General features: G+C 45.0%; 1 protein-coding gene across 4 annotated transcripts in view; it reads left to right on the top strand.

Annotated features, from left to right (window-relative positions):
* LOC115135717 (unconventional myosin-XVIIIa-like) overlaps positions 1-18,833 on the top strand; it is a 118,837-nt gene extending 100,004 nt beyond the window's left edge. For 2 of the 4 annotated variants that reach the window (XM_029670725.2, XM_029670723.2), the window contains 9 exons: positions 1,064-1,180; positions 2,820-2,903; positions 3,781-3,918; positions 4,807-4,992; positions 5,147-5,289; positions 5,804-5,848; positions 10,429-10,551; positions 11,287-12,754; positions 16,323-16,412. In XM_029670725.2, the coding sequence (XP_029526585.2) occupies positions 1,064-1,180; positions 2,820-2,903; positions 3,781-3,918; positions 4,807-4,992; positions 5,147-5,289; positions 5,804-5,848; positions 10,429-10,551; positions 11,287-12,739 (2,289 nt within the window). In that variant the 3' untranslated portion in view covers positions 12,740-12,754; positions 16,323-16,412. Of the gene's footprint in view, positions 1-1,063; positions 1,181-2,819; positions 2,904-3,780; positions 3,919-4,806; positions 4,993-5,146; positions 5,290-5,803; positions 5,849-10,428; positions 10,552-11,286; positions 12,755-16,322 lie in introns of all 4 variants that reach the window. The other 2 variants (XM_065023624.1, XM_065023623.1) reach the window with 2 other exon arrangements.
* The last annotated feature ends 439 nt before the right edge of the window (positions 18,834-19,272 follow it).

Below are 19,272 nucleotides of genomic sequence, written 5' to 3'. Positions count from 1 at the left end.
GCGTACCCCCGTACCCCAGTTTGGGAACTGATCTACACTGATTGAAGTGGATTTAACAAGTGGCATCAATAACGGATCATAGCTTTCACCTGGATTCACCTGGTCAGTCTGTCATGGAAAGAGCAGTTGTTCTTAATGTTTTTTATACTCCATGTTTATGTGACAGGAACCATTTCTGTCCATGCAATATTCATTTAATTGAACAGAAATGCAGATTGGTATATTCTAATGAGATTGCATGCTTGATGACCCTGTTTATTGTAGTGATACACAATCGACACATTTTTTTGTTAAGGAAATCATTCCGTATTTGTGTAATTACAGCGCTTTACTACATTTTTTACACAACAAAACCAAACAGTGTTATTAAAAACAGTAGGAGAGCCTGTCGTTTCTTTTACTCTCCCTTTCACACAGGGTAGACTATTTTAGTGTGTGTTAAAACACTGTCACGAATATGCACAAATCCCCCCCCCCCCCCCCATCATCATTGACATTTTAGTTTTTTCTGGAAATGGCCCATTTCTCGATTATGTGCTAATGGTTTAATTAGCATTGTTGATGTTTTTTATGTCCTCATTAATGCGTTCCATAATCACTTCCCATGAGAGTGCTTTCTGTGTTTTAGAGGAAATTGCGGGAAGAGAGTGACACTTGTGGTCCTCTGGGGACAGAGAGAGGACAGAGAGTGACCCTGTAGAGCTGCTAATTGGTGTGTTTATGGCTATGAAAGGTATTTTAAATGTCTCCAGTTTGGGATGGCATACTAAGAGGCTGGGTGTCTTTCCCTCCAGAGTAGATCTGATGATCTGCCTTAGGACACTAGTTCCAAGCTAATACATGGTGCATTGGCCACAAAGGTCTGTCTGCAGGCCTAAATGACCCAATCAGGTGTGATTATAGTAAATCACACTAATCCACTACCAGGATCAGGCCACAGGTAGATATCCATTAGATGACTGGCCAGCTTTTGACTATTGATTACTTTCACTGGCTCTGGTTGAAAAACAGCTCAGCGGTTAAAGTTTGTCTTTCTCTTTCTTCCCCTCTTCCACTCTCTCAGCTTGAGGAGCAGGTGTCCCGCTTGCAAAGGGAGAAGAACGACCTGCAGTCTCGTATGGAGGAGGACCAGGAGGACATGAACGAGCTGATGAAGAAACACAAGGCTGCCGTCTCCCAGGTAAACCCTGCCCCTGAACAGCTTCTGGTCTATAGACCTGCACTATAACTATGACACATACTGTACATCCCTCTCAGCTACACAGCTTCTGGTCTATAGACCTGCACTATAACTATGACACATACTGTACATCCCTCTCAGCTACACAGCTTCTGGTCTGTAGACCTTCTGCACTATAACTATGACACATACTGTACATCCCTCTCAGCTACACAGCTTCTGGTCTGTAGACCTGCACTATAACTATGACACATACTGTACATCCCTCTCAGCTACACAGCTTCTGGTCTATAGACCTGCACTATAACTATGACACATACTGTACATCCCTCTCAGCTACACAGCTTCTGGTCTGTAGACCTGCACTATAACTATGACACATACTGTACATCCCTCTCAGCTACACAGCTTCTGGTCTATAGACCTGCACTATAACTATGACACATACTGTACATCCCTCTCAGCTACACAGCTTCTGGTCTATAGACCTGCACTATAACTATGACACATACTGTACTCCCTCTCAGCTACATCCTATAGACTCTCAGACTACACATCCCTCTCAGCTACACAGCTTCTGGTCTGTAGACCTGCACTATAACTATGACACATACTGTACATCCCTCTCAGCTACACAGCTTCTGGTCTATAGACCTGCACTATAACTATGACACATACTGTACATCCCTCTCAGCTACACAGCTTCTGGTCTATAGACCTGCACTATAACTATGACACATACTGTACATCCCTCTCAGCTACACAGCTTCTGGTCTGTAGACCTGCACTATAACTATGACACATACTGTACATCCCTCTCAGCTACACAGCTTCTGGTCTGTAGACCTGCACTATAACTATGACACATACTGTACATCCCTCTCAGCTACACAGCTTCTGGTCTGTAGACCTGCACTATAACTATGACACATACTGTACATCCCTCTCAGCTACACAGCTTCTGGTCTGTAGACCTGCACTATAACTATGACACATACTGTACATCCCTCTCAGCTACACAGCTTCTGGTCTGTAGACCTGCACTATAACTATGACACATACTGTACATCCCTCTCAGCTACACAGCTGATTATTATACGTGACATCCATATTTAATTTTAAAAAATAACTCAATACAGTAATATGAAATCTGTATGTAAAACATTTACATTTGACATTTTTGCTCTTATTCAGAGGGACTTACAGTAAGGGTATTCATCTTAAAATGAAGATGGCTAGGTGAAACGACCACATATCACAGTAAAATATACGAGCAGCAGGTAGCCTCGCGACTAAGAGCGTTGGGCAAATCCCTGAGCCAAGTAGGTGAAACATCTGTTTGTGCCCTTGAGCAATGAAGCTCCAGTAAGTCTCTCTGGATAAGAGTGTCTACTAAATGACAAATACAATGCAAAAAAATATGAACATTTCCATTTGAGATAAACGATGTGTCTGTGTGTTTGTATATATAGCATTTTGCAAAAGATAAATAGAACATTTCAGACACATCTCAAATGTAGGAATTAAAAATGTGACAACAGTAATATTTTACACACAAATGTAAAAAATTGGTGGATATAGTGTTTTGGAAGTAAACTTCAAATACTGTAACTATCTCTGTGTGTTTGTGATGTGACAGTCTGCCAGAGACCTGGCCCAGATCAGTGACCTGCAGGCCCAGCTGGAGGAAGCCATGAAGGAGAAGCAGGAGATCCAGGACAAGGTAACTACACACTGCCATGGCTGCCTGCCATGGGAGCCCCAATCCCCCTGCCTGCCCCCCACCCATCCCCATCTACTCACACATTCACCAGCTACTCAGAGGACATCATGCCCTCAGCACAATCATACAGGTTGTCCTACACCTACACCATCACATTCACCTGGAAAGGATCAGAGCTCTGTCTGTCTGCTTACAGCCTGATCTCACCCCTCACTCTGCTTGCTGTAAGGTAGTTTAAGAGCTGCCACCAAAGGCAGCGATAGATGGCTATCTATCTATCTATTGTATCTATCTAAATCCCATAGCCCTGCAGTGATTAACAGATCCACAATGAGAGGAACACTGTGTTCTTTAATGACATGAAAGGCCAGCTCTAAATCCTCCTTCTCTCAGATGCAAAGCTCCTCATTAGGAGCCCTGGTGCATTTTGGGTACTTTTAGTTAGTGTATGTCTTCCATCCTCTTATCAGATATGAGAAAAGTCTTAAGACGAAACAAGTTTGCAAAGCATTGATCTTATTCCCCTCCACAAAGCTGTGCAGTGGGATCTGTGATCGTTATTTAGGTCTGTAGAGGCTACTGGGGTTATCCTATCCTCGGCTTATTGGCTATTCACATCAGATAATACTAACATTAGAGGCAACAAAAATGCTGGCTAGATTCCCAACATTTCAGCCAGGGGGGATGCTATTCACAATGCAGATGAAGGGAAGAGGAGAATGCATTTATTTTGGGCATAAACACATATCTGTTGAATGCAGCCTAGTATTGATTATAGAAGAAGTAGAGGGAGGGTTGCATAGGGCAGAGTGGAGGTGTTCAGTGTGGTGTAATCAGTACTTCAGTATGTCACTGTGTGTGTGTTGCCCCCCTCCAGTTGCAGTCCCTGCAGAGCCAGCTGGAGTTCCAGGAGCAGTCCATGGTGGAGAAGTCCCTGGTCAGCAGGCAGGAGGCCAAGATCCGTGAGCTCGAGACCAAGCTGGAGTACGAGAGGACCCAGATCAAACGCCTGGAGGTGAGACGGGAGAGGGAGGGAGGGGAAGAGGGAGGGAAGGGGGAGGGAGGGGAAGAGGGAGGGAAGGGGGAGGGAGGGAAGGGGAGAAAGGGGGAGAGAGTGGGAGGGAGGGGGAGAAGGAGGGAGTGAGTGAAGGAGGGAGTGAGTGAGTGAGTGGGAGGGAGGGAGAGAAGGGGGAGGGAAGAGGGAGAGGGGAGGGAGGGAGGAAGGGGAGGAAGGGAGAGGGGGAGAGAGTGGGAGGGGGGGAGAAGGAGGGAGGGGTGAGTGAGTGAAGGAGGGGGAGTGAGTGAGTGAGTGAGTGGTGAGTGAGTGAGTGAGTGAGTGGTGAGTGAGTGAGTGGTGAGTGAGTGAGTGAGTGAGTGAGTGGGAGGGAGGGAGGGAGGGGGGGAAGAAGGAGAGGGGGAGGGAGGGGAGAAAGGGAGAAAGAGGGGGAAAGTGTGAGGGGGAGAAGGAGGGAGGGGAAAAAGGAGGGAGTGAGTGAGTGGGAGGGGAGAGAGTGGGAGGGGAGGGAGGGGGAGAGAGTGGGAGGGGAGGGAGGGGGAGAGAGTGGGAGGGAGGGGGAGGGAGTGTGTGTGTGAGAGCAAGAGAGAGGGGCTTGTATGTGGGAGGTAGAGGGCAAGCTGTGAGGCCACATTTTGGGTCATTGAACAAATGCTGTGAGGGAAATATATTTTACGACAGCCATACTATCTTTCTCTGGCCAGCTGTGATTTCTGCACACCTGAGCTCAATTGGAAATTCTTAGTGACCTCAATTTGACCCTTCTCCAACTACATTAACCACACCAAAAACCTCAAAGTGAAATGTGCTCACTGCTCAGGCACCTATGCTGGATGTCTCAGCTGTGTTCTATGCGGTTCTGACCCAGTTCCATCTCCTCGTCCCCAGAGCCTTACAGGTCGTCTGAAGGAGAACCTGGAGAAGATGACAGAGGAGAGAGACCACCGCGGTAATGGAGAGAACAGGGAGAAGGAGCAGAACAAGCGCATACAGAGACAGATGAGGGACATCAAAGAGGAGATGGCTGAGCTGTCCAAGAAGGAGGCCGAGGCCAGCCGCAAGAAGCACGAGCTGGTAAGGAAGAGGGCCCAGTCAGCAGAGTACTGACATTTGGACTGGACTCTCCTTGTTAGGTCATACAGGGCTAATATCCTCATTTAGGGTGGGGATGTCTTGGTTTACAGGGGTTTGGGGTGACAGTCACTTACTCTGCATCATGATCCATCAGGAAATGGACATAGAGAGTCTGGAGGCAGCCAATCAGAGTCTGCAGGCAGACCTCAAGCTGGCCTTCAAGAGGATTGGAGACTTGCAGGCCGCCATAGAGGATGAGATGGTCGACAGTGACGGTGACGATGACCTCGTGAACAAGTAGGTGCCCCCCTCTCTTCTTCAGTCGGAGGACAGATTCTCTTTGTAATAAAGTTGACAGAAAACAACTGCCTGTTATTTAATGTCTGTCCTGCTTTAATCCCGTTTCCTGATTCGTTGTTGGTTGTTGGCTGCCTGCTGAGGTCTCTTTTATTGGCATGTTCAGGGTTACACTACCTCTGAGGCCCAGTGAAGTAAACACTGTTGCCATACAAGGCCTCTGAGAGTGAGTTTAGACTCCCTTTTAAACAATGAGGTCAGAGAGTGGATGAGTGAGCTGGTATTCTGAATCACTGCCCAAAACCGTGCAGTATGGAGAGATGTTCATTAGATTTCCTGCAGCAAATTATTTTGAGCCGCCTTGTCTTCTTTTCACACACAATGAAGCTCTATCTATCCTGGGGCACACTACATCCCCGGTTGGGTTGGTCTCAAACTGTTAACTGTATTTCTCCTTTTCTGTTCCTCTCTTTTTCTCTTTCTCTTTGGTTTCCTCTCCCACTTCATCACCCAGTTTACAAGACATGGTGACAAAGTATCAGAAACGAAAGAACAAAACGTAAGAACAGACAATGCATCCTTTCTTTTCCCATTATTGTTTGCTTTCAAGGTTTTAAAATCCTCGTCCCACGAGAGAATGATGCTGTATTAGGGAGACGTTGCACTTCTGCTGTTTTAATGATGACATTTTGAGCGGAAGGAACTTAGTTCAAACTACTTTAAGATTAGCATCTCTACAAACCTAACTGTTTGAGGGATGCTCACCGCTGTGGGAAAAAAAATGCTATCTATTTGATTAGATTTTTTAATTAAACACGGTCATGGAATACCTGTCGATACTGCATCACTCTCCAATGAAATATCATGAACCATTGTCCCATTTTAGGCAACAACCATGGACATTCATGCTTTTGAGGACCCACTAACTCATTTCACTGTGTTCAAGAGCATTGGTAGATTTCTATACAGTATAACCTATTAATAACAAAAGGTTGAGTCTTTGTTTACTTGTTTCCATCTCTCTGTGATGGAAGGTAGGTTTGCTCTCTGTAGAGTGTGGTTGGCTGAGCTGCTTGTTTCGCAGCGCCTAGCTTGCTCTACTCAAGTCACCGTGCTGTCTTAATCACTTTGGACTCGGACATAAAATCATTTATTCTAAAGCCCCATAATTAAAGATAACATTCCAATTCCAGTGTAGCTCGTCATGTCTTGATGGAAGGATGCAAACGTGCGTCACAATTTTGAATGAAAGAGGGTGCTTTTGTATGTGATTTGTAGTTAGTGTCTGCAGTTCATTTTCGCAGCATGTTTTATTCGTGTCAGTATTAACCTCTAATTGCTTGTTCCAAGAGAGAACACTTCGCTGCCCTGTGACTCAATTTCTCTCATTGTTATTCATTCATTTGCCATCAGACAGGCGAGCTCATGTGATTCAGCACAGTGCACGGTGTCTGTCTGTACATCAGCATCAAGCTTGTGGATTCCTCACTTAGCTGTGCTCAAGAGAAAAGAAAGTGAATCACCATGGTTACTTAGGAGCAAATTTGTTCTCCCTTTTGATCTGTATGTAATAGCAGCGAGCTAAACATTAATGGAAGAATTGATTTGCCATCGAATTGTGAAGGGAATGTTCTGCAGGATTAGGACTTATTTTTGATCTGGATTTGAGTAATTGCACCAATAAAAGGTGACAATGGTAGGAATGGTTTTTGTGTGCGTGTGAAGGGGATAACGAATAATGAATCGGTATGAAACCTTTGGACGTCTCTTTCCAGGTTATCTGAGATGTACTTTGAAACATTAAGAGGGAAGGAAGGTTGTCAACCTTTCCGGTGCACTCTTCATTTTCAGGCAGTTCTTTATCCAATGTACCCTTTCATGGCCATAAGAAGATCACACAAACATATCCTGAACAGTACAGGCCTTTGAACACTGTAGAGTATGTGAGTCTGTGTGTACACAGTGTACTGCAGCACACTGCTCAAATAACATGGATTTAATGGACCGGTCTCTGCCGTAATCAGTGAACAGTTTGACCATGATAGGAAATGCTGGGACCAAGAGGATGCAAGTGTAGAATACTGTAGACTGGAACCATGGAGCCCTATGGAGCTTCATGAGGATGTACTGTAGACAGGAACCTTCCCTATGGAGCTTCATGAGGATGTACTGTAGACAGGATCCATCCCTATGGAGCTTCATGAGGATGTACTGTAGACAGGAACCATCCCTATGGAGCTTCATGAGGATCTACTGTAGACAGGAACCTTCCCTATGGAGCTTCATGATGATGTACTGTAGACAGGAACCATCCCTATGGAGCTTCATGAGGATGTACTGTAGACAGGAACCATCCCTATGGAGCTTCATGAGGATGTACTGTAGACAGGAACCATCCCTATGGAGCTTCATGAGGATGTACTGTAGACAGGAACCATCCCTATGGAGCTTCATGAGGATGTACTGTAGACAGGAACCATCCCTATGGAGCTTCATGAGGATGTACTGTAGACAGGAACCATCCCTATGGAGCTTCATGAGGATGTACTGTAGACAGGAACCATCCCTATGGAGCTTCATGATGATGTACTGTAGACAGGAACCATCCCTATGGAGCTTCATGAGGATGTACTGTAGACAGGAACCATCCCTATGGAGCTTCATGAGGATGTACTGTAGACAGGAACCATCCCTATGGAGCTTCATGAGGATGTACTGTAGACAGGAACCATCCCTATGGAGCTTCATGAGGATGTACTGTAGACAGGAACCATCCCTATGGAGCTTCATGAGGATGTACTGTAGACAGGAACCATCCCTATGGAGCTTCATGAGGATGTACTGTAGACAGGAACCATCCCTATGGAGCTTCATGAGGATGTACTGTAGACGGGAACCATCCCTATGGAGCTTCATGAGGATGTACTGTAGACAGGAACCATCCCTATGGAGCTTCATGAGGATCTACTGTAGACAGGAACCATCCCTATGGAGCTTCATGAGGATGTACTGTAGACAGGAACCATCCCTATGGAGCTTCATGAGGATGTACTGTAGGTATGTGGGACAGAGATATACAACCAGTGGAGGCCGATTGTCATAAGCGATTAATGTCGGGCTCTAAATTCTCTGTGCTTGTTTGCTCCCTGGAGCCTCAGCGCTGCTTAGCCAGTGGTGTGAGGCCAAAGACATAAATTGTGTGTGACACGATTTGCAAAGCACTCGATTACAAGGCGCCTCTGTCCCACAGCTGCTCCAGTGCAGGTGTTTGTGTGTTTCGGTCTGTGGGAAAAAGAGATTAGTTTTGCCTTGCATGTGGGAGACAGTCCGTAAACTATCTTTCCCCAGAAAGCTTTGTTTGATACATTGAAAATGAGAGAGACCCTAAATGACTGAGTCTAGTAAGGTAGCAAATGTCCATGTCCAGACGGCCACAATTTTTAGTGATTTATCAGGGGGTGTTGCAGCACCCTCAGCACCCCTACTTCCTGCCGCTATGTACTGTATGCCTCCATCCATTCTGAGAGCACATCTCTGTCTCTATGCAGGTAAATGGAACTGTGGTTCTGCACATGCAGAGAGGGGAGGCAACACAAACACTTTGTTCATGGAGACTTGATTGAATGTATGATATACCGCTGTATTGCTCTCTGCAGTGGGAGGCTTTAATAGCAGGCATGTAAATGTGAGCAGGACCATGCAGCCCAGCGGTCTATACCATTAAAGAAAGCCATCATCTGAGACCTCTTTGAATAAGATGCACTATGTTGGCTCATGATAAGCACTTTGCATCCTGTCCCACAACCTTGCCAGATAAGCTGGTCAAAGAAGAAAGGAAACCTGTCCTTTGCTTTTGGTGTTTATCACTCGTCTCAAAATAGTGCCATTTCGATTGATGTCACGTCACAACAGACGCTGGAAATGTTGTTTGGATTGATGCAGAGACTGAATGTTGTTGGTTATGATCCAAATTGTTGCTCTTTTCTGTCAATGTTCATGTATAGTTTATTCTGGTACTAGAAACGAATGAACACTGCTAGACTTAATTGTTCCCAGACACGTTTGTCCATTACCTAAGACTTTAGCCCCTGTGGGTGGCCCCCTCCCCCTCTCCCCTCACCTCTCCTACTCCCCTGTCCGTCCCCCTCTCCCCTCACCTCTCCTACTCCCCTGTCCGTCCCCCTCTCCCCTCACCTCTCCTACTCCCCTGTCCCCCCCCCATCCATCAAGCAACAGATGCATAATACAGTGTCAGAGAAGCTTCACCTCTGCAGGATTGAGGAACAGATGAATCAGGATGGAAATGCTCCCACCGACCTTTCCCAAGCGTGATCTAATATAATTTCTCCTCGGGTTCCCTCCAGTATCTGTTTACTGCTTGTTATTGTCAAGGCCAGGGCTAGAGGGCCATCTCTTCGGCTCAGCCCCAATAACAATCTACATCAACAGGCCACGCTCAGCCACTCGCCACAGACATCCTAAAAGCCTCGCTATGGCCACAGAGTTAATTACGCCTTCATGAGCTCCATTCATTTGCATTCCGCTGTGCTCGGAGGCACCATGACTCGTTTCGCTCGACCGCCCCCATCATAAGTGATTATACATTTAACAGGGGAAGAGAAAGCACTCAGGACTATACACATTCATATTTATGGATGCACCAATATCTAATATCATTTTTCTCTTTCAAACAAGGCTTCTTGGTTTTTCATCAAACTTACTTTGGCCAACTTTAGATTTGTGGCTGATATGTTTTTGTATCAATATTCAGGAAGTAGCAGAGTCCAACACTAGATTTTGACTGGGTGCAAAATTCTAGGTCTGTCATCGCTCTACGTTAACAGACTGCTGTTGTCTCCCTAAAGCTTGTTGTGACTGTCTGCCTTTGCATTGCTCAACCCCAGGTTACTGTCACAATGAATGGAATACAGATGCTGTCTGACTAACTAAATCAGAAAGCTGTTATCTTTATGACATTCAAAACATAGGATTTGTTGTACTTCCTGTCCAAACCAACAGGTTTCCTCTATGGTGGATCCTCGCTAACCCTCCCAGATGACTCTTTTTAAACAGCTCTGCCTCCTGCCAACAACCAACAGCAACATAACAACACTGTTTGCTCTCCTGTCTTCCTCACAGTGGTGACGAGTCGGACACGGACTCAGAGGTGGAGGACCGTGTGGACGGGGTCAAGTCCTGGCTGTCCAAGAATAAGGGCTCCACCAAGACTCTGTCAGATGAGGGCAGTCTGAAGAACTCCAGGTCAGTCTTGTCTTGACTTGTCTGTCTGTCTATCAGCCTCCTCAGTTGACAGCCTCCTCATTATGTTATCATCCCCCTTCCTTCTGGCTGGGCCCTGATAAAGCAGTGATGGCTTCCTCAATCCCATCCCATTTCTATATGAGTTTACCCTGCTGAGAGCTAAAGAGCCCAGGATTAGCTGAGGCAGGGTGGAATGGAAGGGTGAGTATTTCATGAGATTAGGTGTCATTTCTCTCTGCTTTCCTGTCATCCCTCTAATGACAGCAGCCGGCACAGCAGAGGGAAGAGGGATACGGGCGCTGTGCTGCCTGTCAGATTTATTGAAGTGGCCCAAGGCCAGCTGGCAAACCTGCTAAATGGCCCCTCTCTCTGCTCTGCCTGAGATGAATGCATTTCCTCCCCCCTGGCAGACAGCACAGGATAGCCCCAAATATATACCTGCTCTTTTTGACGAGCAGATCGACTCACAACTTAACTTTCCTTATTACACTCACTTCAGAGGACAAAGAGTCATCAGGAACTTCAGTTAGATGCCGCTGGAATATTTGGGGAATGTTGACAAGCATTCTACACTTCAGGGATTCAATCATATGTATTTTATCCTTCTGAACTTTTCATTTCATAATTTCATTGTCTGTAAATTCTCATATTTTCTCTCTCTATGTTTCTCTGTGTCTCTGTTGATTGTTTCCATGGTGTTCTTGTTCCTACACCCTCCTCTTCATGGCATCTCAGATATGCAGTGAATGTAGATGCCAAGGACGGCAAAGAGGTTAAGGAGATTACAGAAGGTAGCAAGGAAGGCAAAGAAGTAGACAGCAGATCGGTGTCTGTGATGAGTTCCCTTAGCTACAGGAAGCGTTCCAACCTGAAAGACTCCATTGGAGGCCAGGGGGACGAGAGCTCCCTCTTCAGTACGCTAAAAGAACAGTCCGACACCCCGGACCGCTCCTCCCTACGCAAGGCCAAGTCTAAGTCTACAGACCAGGATGACAGGAAGAAGTCACAAGATGATGATGACCGTGGTTCGGTCATCTCCCAGGCCTACTCTGAGGCCACCAGCAGGGCCAGGAAGGGTCTGGAGCGCCGCTGGGCCCCACACAGCCCTGACTTTGACAAGGACTCCATGGTGTCCTCCCTGGCCCCTAGCAGGTCCAGCCGTAGAGCCATGCCAAACATGGATGATGACAATATGTCCACCATTAGCAGCATCACCAGTGTTAGTCGTACCAGCCCTCGTGGCCTGCGACGTAGCACCTCCTGGAAGGATGATGGGCGTAGCGATTCATACGGGACCTCGGTCAGCCCCAGCATGAGCAGGCGCACTGGGGGTCGCAGCCCAGGCAGCGTGAGCAAGGCTGACTCCCGTATATCTGTGGCCCGCAGCAGCCGACTCAGTGAGTTCGGCCTGCGTATGGACGACGATGATGATGCTCTGAGCATGGCCTTCAGTCAGGGAACCTCTGCCTACAGCCCGCACTCCCAAGGCCGCAGCTTCTCCACCCCGGCCCAGCCTCGCTCCTCTGACGACAACCCCCCAGACATCTCTGACATTAAGGCTGTCACCCACCGCAACTACCTTGACCCTGACCTGGAGAAGGCTATCAACGAGGTCCTCAGCTTCAAGCCCATCAAGTTCAAACGCAGCAAACTGGACGAGTCTGACGAAGAGGAAGAGAATGAGGTAAATAAAGATGAGGATGACCGGAACAGTGTGAAGGGGGGTGACGAGGGTCTGGGCCGTAGTGCATCCAGCGTGCGTCGCTCAGCGTCTGGCTCGGCAGTGGACTACAGCACCAGGTCCTCCAGCAGCTTCAGCTCCCACAGCACCAGCAGCTCCAGCTCCCGCAGAGGCAAGGCCAAGAAGAAGAGCTCCTCAGACAGCTCCTCAGACTCCGATGACCGCCACAGCAGGAAGAGCTCCAAGAAGAAGGGAAAGAAGTCCAGGAAGGGCTCCAGGAAGAAAGAGAGCGAGTCCTCCTCTTCCGAGTCCTCCTCTTCCTCCAGCTCGGCCTCCACCGTCTCCTACCGCAGCTCCAACAGTGTGAAGAGAGGTCCAGCCCGCCCTGCCTCAGATGAGGAAGATGCCGCTGAACAGAGACCCCCAAGTAAGAAGGATGAGAAGAAAAAGAAGAAGAAGATGGACAGCATGGTGATGAAATATCTCTACAAGCCTGATAGTGACTAAAGCCCCTGGCCAGCAGTAGGTGATGCCTGGGAATGGAGTGAAAGCACGGTGTGACTAACCAAGCATGTTGACTTTATAGTATAGAACAAGAAGGCCCGCACACTGTTAAAGCTCCCAATTCACCACTTTATTGACAAGGTTTCCATCCGAAATGGATTTTCGTCAGGTCAAACACACTGAGTGTTCACATCCCAAAACATCCACATTTCACTTCACATGACCATTGCGGACATGACACATGGTGGGTGCAACAAACATTTGTATATCTCTAATAATGAAATAACAATGAGATGGGTGCATGGAATGGTTCCAGAACATAATAAATATCGTCACAACATTCGCTCTGAGATACATTGTCATCGAACATGTCATGAGATACTGATAATCTATTGTTGAGAAGAGAATTGTATTGGATTCACTGTTTGTGTACCATGTCTCCTAGAGGTCTGAATCAAGAGTTTGATGTCAGACCATTTCTTGCCTGAGTATGTCACTGAACTTTGATTTGTCTTGCCTTCCAGGTTACCCACTTCGTCATTTTGTAAATATTTATTATGAGCACTCATAATGTGTTTGACCTGACGAAGATCCCATTTCGGATGGAACCTTGTCAATCAAGTGGTGTTCTATACTATTATTCTTTATTAGCCCAGCACCTATGTTTTTTTTAAGGATGTGCGTATGACCACAAACTTATTTTGTAGCATTATTACCATCAACACGTGTATCTGATCTCTTTACTTACTTATTCATTTGACATAAACACAAGTTTATGCCATAAGTGTTCCTCCACTCGATGTGTATCCGGGTTGATGTGAAAAACCACAATGCCTTTCTTTCTGAATTGTAGTGATGACTCATGACCATTGCTAGATGAAACATGCGTTGTGGCGCCAGGTTCCCGTCCCTGAGCAAATAAAACATGTTAACCCTTCACACTCGTGGGAGTTGGCCTCTATAGATGAGGCTAAATTGAGATACTTCTTACAGAAGAAAATATGAAAAGCATATGCATGTAAAGGGTAACATTTGAAAGGAACAGTTGAAAGGGGAAATGATTAGACCAAAGGCGAGGACACAACAGTTCATCTGACACAAGACTGAATCCAAATATTACACTGTTGATTTTATGTGCATTTGACATTGATTGTACTTTTTTGCTGCATTTGTTGGTAAAGAAATCAGAAGATAGTCTAGATACATTATGAACATGATAAATATATTCCTGGAAAATGTGAGGTAGATGCGACATAAGACAAAAAACAAAGATAAGGGTTTGAGAGGACTATCTGGTCTCTCCAAAGTGTGCACAGTTCCTAAGCAATTTCAATGCACTTTTATGACTCAAAAAAGAGTCTTCAACTATAAGGTGTTTTTTGAGCTCTCCTAGCTGTGCCGTTGAGGAACTAGGGCAAGCACACTTGTAGTTGTTTTGTTTGGAACACAACCCTGCATCCCGCAATTACACAGTTACTGTTGTTTACGCAAACCAAAAATCACAATCTAGGTCAGGTGGGCAGTTTTTGAAAGTCTGTTCTATTGCCAAAATGACTAGGTAAGTTATAAAATATGAGATTACAGAGTTAGGCTTTCACAGTGCAATTACGGCAAACCGATGATAGTGGGTGTGCTGCTGCAAATGTTCTTCACAATAGACAAATGGGCTCTTTCTGTTCAGAACAACCCAGGGTTATGATGCCATGTCATCTTGTAACTGTACATCAAACATAGTGATCAGAAACGTTGACACTGCGTATGACTTGAGCTTTCGGATGTGGAAATGTGAAGTGCACATTTGGATTCACCGGTGTTGCGCTTGCTTTTATGACATCAAAGCGGTATTTTATTATAATCCACAACTTCTCATCTTTCAAAACACATAGCCATCTTAATTTATAGCATTTCCCGCACTCCCGACAACAAAACATGTGCCCCCCAAAAAGTTGCCAAATTAGCAGGAGGGATGGGGACAACATCTTTTTGCCCGAGGTGCTCAAGTTTAAAATGGCTGTCATGCGAAGAGCCAGAGCTTTGACGTCAGGTACAGTATAGCATATCACTGTATGGCCACTGCGTTCCAATTTAGGCGTTTATCTGTGCCTAAATCTTCAATTTTCAACCCGTATATACGGGTACGAGTGCAAAGGGACAATAGAGATTTCTTCCCTGAACATGGTGCTTGGTGATGGTGAGGAAGCTAACTGCATGTTGGTGCACATATTAATAGACAACCATCCATCAAGCATGGCCACTTTAAATGTGCTCCCTCCGGGCCTCAACAAGACATAACTGTAGACCCGATTGAACATGAACACTGATTACTGCATTCGCATATATCCACCATGTATTTAATATGCTGGATTGAGGGGAACCGTTTACATACGGTAGGTCCGTTACTTCAACAGCATGACAATAATAATAGAAACAAGTGGGCAGAGTCACTTGGTCTGAAGAGGTGGTGTTACTCAGCTTTCCTGCAGAGTCTGCGTGCCACACTACATGGCCAAAAGTAGATGGACACCCCTTCAAATGAGTGGATTTGGCTGCTGGTGTATAAAATCGAGCACACAGCCATCCAATCTATATAGACAAACATTGGCAGTAGAATGGCCCGTACAGAAGAGTTCAATGACTTTCAACATGGCACTGTCATAGGATGCCACCTTTCCAACAAGTCAGTTCCTGACATGTCTGCCCCTGCTAGAGCTGCCCCGGTCAACTGTAAGTGCTGTTATTGTGAAGCGAAATTGTCTAGCATCACAATGCCCCCGTGCGCAAAGCAAGGTCCACACAGAAATGGTTTGTCGAGATCATTGTGGCCTGCACAGAGCTCTAACCTGAACCCCATTGAACACCTAATGCCATTGTGGCTGAATTGAAGCAAGTCCCTGCAGCAATGTTCCAACATCTAGTGGAAAGCCTTCCCAAAAGAGTAGAGGGGGACCAACTCCATATTAATGGCCATGATTTTGGAATGAGATATTTGATGAGCAGGTGTCCACATACTTTTGGTCATGTAGTGTATAGTCACTGTACCACTGCTTTGCCCTTGTTTCATCAACTTCAAAGCTCTGTGTTAGCCCCCGAAGGGTAATGAAAGCTTAAACCAGAATGCTAAACTGTCCTACCTTGGACCGTTTCTATTTTCAGCCTGTCCTTCCATCTCACCATATGGCGATTATGAAGGCTTCGAGATAAATGAATATAACACTGGACAAACCTGAGAAAAAACACAGGTCCACATTCTGACTTTGAAAACCTTTACTGTTTTTTGTGCATGAAACTAGTGTTGTGGATCTAGTAATGTTGCAGTGTTTTGGTTTGTTTGGCTATTGGCAGCCATGCATGAACTTTGCTCCAGCATTGATTGTTACTTTGAAGGGGGTAATGTGCTGCGTTTCTATTCAAGCAGCTTATACTGCTGACCATGGCCCTGACCCGCGGAGGAAGATGGAGTCAGTAGGCTTGATATGTGACCTGTGACCTCTGCAAACCTCAAGCACCCATAGTTTTCAGGCAGGGTTCAATTCAGCAGCGTTTCTCCTATATAAAAAGCTCTCTCTTCTCCTCTCTCCTCCCACAGCCCTCCTCTGTACCGGAGACACCTCAGTGAAGAGGACAAAGAGGAGAGGCGTTCGAGCAGACACTCCCTGAAGGAAAGTGACAGTGATAGCAAGCTGGCAGAGTCCACAGCGTAACAGAGACGGTCACATCTCTCACTACCACCACCATCCTACACGAACACACCAGAGACAGATATAATGCTTTATTTAATCAAAATACACCTCCCCATACCATCCTCATTTGAACATCGGTGAGCAATGCTAGCTAGAACCAGATGCAAGAACAGGGGAAGGTCAGAGTGCACATACTGTGGAACTCACCGTGGTTCAATCTAAATGGAATGTGGCATAGCCATTTTCTGTGGCTACGAAGAGCTTTGAAGAATTCTTTACAGGGTGATTTGGAAAAGTGAAATTCCATCATAGAATCTTACAGCATAGTGGCCACCTCAGCTCTGCAGCTTTGAATCAATATAAGTATAGAGCTTAGCACCAATGGCATATTTTAAGATATATCTGTAGAGCTTATTACCACTGGCTTATTTAAGAGAACTGCTTTTCATAGGCTAACTTATGCTCCTGCTGTCATCTGTTGTTTGAGGACTGGAGAGCTTGTGGTTTATTCAAATGACTGTAGCAGGATCGGTTTAAGTCTCCCTTACAATGTGACCTCTCACTGCAGGCCCATATGCCTGACAGTCCAGCTTATCCTCCTTAGCACTTAGAAATGCCATTGTCTCCTCTACATGTGTTCGGACTGTCTCTGGTCATGCGTTTCAAACAATATTTAGCCAATATCAGTAACTAGAAGAAAGAATTATCTTGTTTCGAGACTGTTTTGTTTTTCTATCAATGTTGGAAAGTATGGTTCTTATTGAACGGGAGGGGGAGCTGCTTTGAGGGAAAAGGATTGGATCTGCTACATTTGCATACAGTAGTTCATGCTGGAATGGTTTTTGGTCTTGCTCGTTTAAAGCTCTGCCATGCTTTTGTCTCCTCGTGTCATGTCTGTTGGTTTTCAAAGGGAATATATTTACTATCTGTTGTGACGGGGGGCTTTCTAGGGATCTTCATCTTTCAAGATACACATGCGCTGGATATAAAAAAGAATAAGAATTAAATCTTTTTTTTTGACAAATGGCCTTAGTGCTATAAGCCCACCTCCCTTATGGGGAAAAACATGTATGCGACAAAAGTTATAATGTATTCTGAACGAAAATATAAACGCAACATGTGAAGTGTTGGTATCATGATTTCATGAACTGAAATAAAAATATCCCAGAATTTTACCAAATCCACAGAAAGCTTATCTCTCTCAAATCTTGAGATTTCTCCCAATTTTTACATCCCTGTTAGTGAGCATTTCTCCTCTGCCAAGAGAATCCATCCACCTGACAGATGTGGCATATCAAGAGGCTGATTAAACAGCATCATTACATAGGTGCACCTTGTGCTGCGCAATATAAAAGGCTCTAAAATGTGCACAACACAAAGTTTTGAGGGAGTGTGCAATTGGCATGCTGACTGCAGGAATATCCACCAGAGCTGTTGTCAGAGAATTTAATTTCTCTACCATAAGCTGCCTCCAATGTTGTTTTAGAGAATTTGGCAGTATGTCCAACAGACCATATGTAGCCACGCCAGCCAAGGACCACCACATCTGGCTTCTTCACCTGCTGGATCGTCTGAGACCAGCCACCCGGACAGCTGAGGAGTATTCCTGTCTGTAAAAAAAAAAACTTTTGTGTAGAAAAAAAACATTCTAATTTGCAGTGCCTTGCTCCCCAGTGGGTGGGCCAATCTCTCATAGGCCCAACCACGGCTGCGCCCCTGCCCAGTCATGTGAGGGACAACTTATTTCAATTGACTGATTTCCTTATATGAACTGTAACTCAGTAAAATCTTTGAAATTGTTGCATGTTGCGTTTTATATTTTTGTTCAGTATAAATCCTCTGAGATCACTGGAAGAATTTGCTCATGTAGGATACATTGTATCTGTATTTGGCCTTACTGAGTGACAATGATATCCTTTAGATTAACGTGACCTTATTAATTTATTAATAAATATGCAAATGTTGTATCTCTATGTAGAATAGTGTGGTGAAGGGTGTTTGCGTATGTACACAAGTGTATATCTGTGTGCGTGTCCATGTTTCCGTTGCTTCTATCTGTTCATGTGTGTGGGACAGACTATTTGCATATATTTTCTTGTTTTCACACTTCTAGTTTTTTTTATGCATTAGGTACGAATATAATACGGAACACTGGACACTTTGTCAATGCTTCCGAGTTGTGGATTTGTTAAATAAAAATATGTACGTTTAATGTTTGTTTTTGCATCTGAATAGGCATTGTTGGCTTTCCAAAATATTAATATATAACATGTTTGAAATGGATTGTATATTCATCAAAGCTTTTCAAACAGGTTTGTTTATTTTCATGATATTGAACAATTGACCACTTGTGATAGGAATGCTTTTTTTTGGCATGAATTTGAATGTAAATAAATGCAGGGGTTTGTTTACAGTAACATTGTGTCTTATTGCATGGTGGAATGGTAATATGGTTCTAGTTTGGAGCTGAATTAGTCATCATACGGAAATGTTTGGATGGAAATAAGGCAAGTTATTTATTGAAAACAGCAGGAACATTTTACTGATGTGCTTGACTGAAGTGTTTTTCCTCATCTCTTCAAGTGCATCACTTAATCACACCATCCATCTTCCCCCTGTAGAGGAGAGGGAAAACGAACACGATTGAAATTAATCATTACAACCAGACACCAGACAAATGTATGAACACTGCTCACACTCACTACTATGCAACTAGATCATCTTACATTAAGCTATAAGGGCTCAATTAAATCAGATTATCGTCAGTGTCATTATTTCTATAAAGCCTACACACGTTCTGAACTTCTAATGTTAGTGGGAGGGGTGTGGCTGCTCACCCATTTGACAGCTCCAAAG

This window comes from Oncorhynchus nerka, linkage group LG10 (genome assembly GCF_034236695.1).
Source record: "Oncorhynchus nerka isolate Pitt River linkage group LG10, Oner_Uvic_2.0, whole genome shotgun sequence".
NCBI classification, from domain to species: domain Eukaryota; kingdom Metazoa; phylum Chordata; class Actinopteri; order Salmoniformes; family Salmonidae; genus Oncorhynchus; species Oncorhynchus nerka.
The sequence above is the reverse complement of the archived record's forward strand: the minus strand, read 5'-3'. Positions and strand labels throughout refer to the sequence as shown.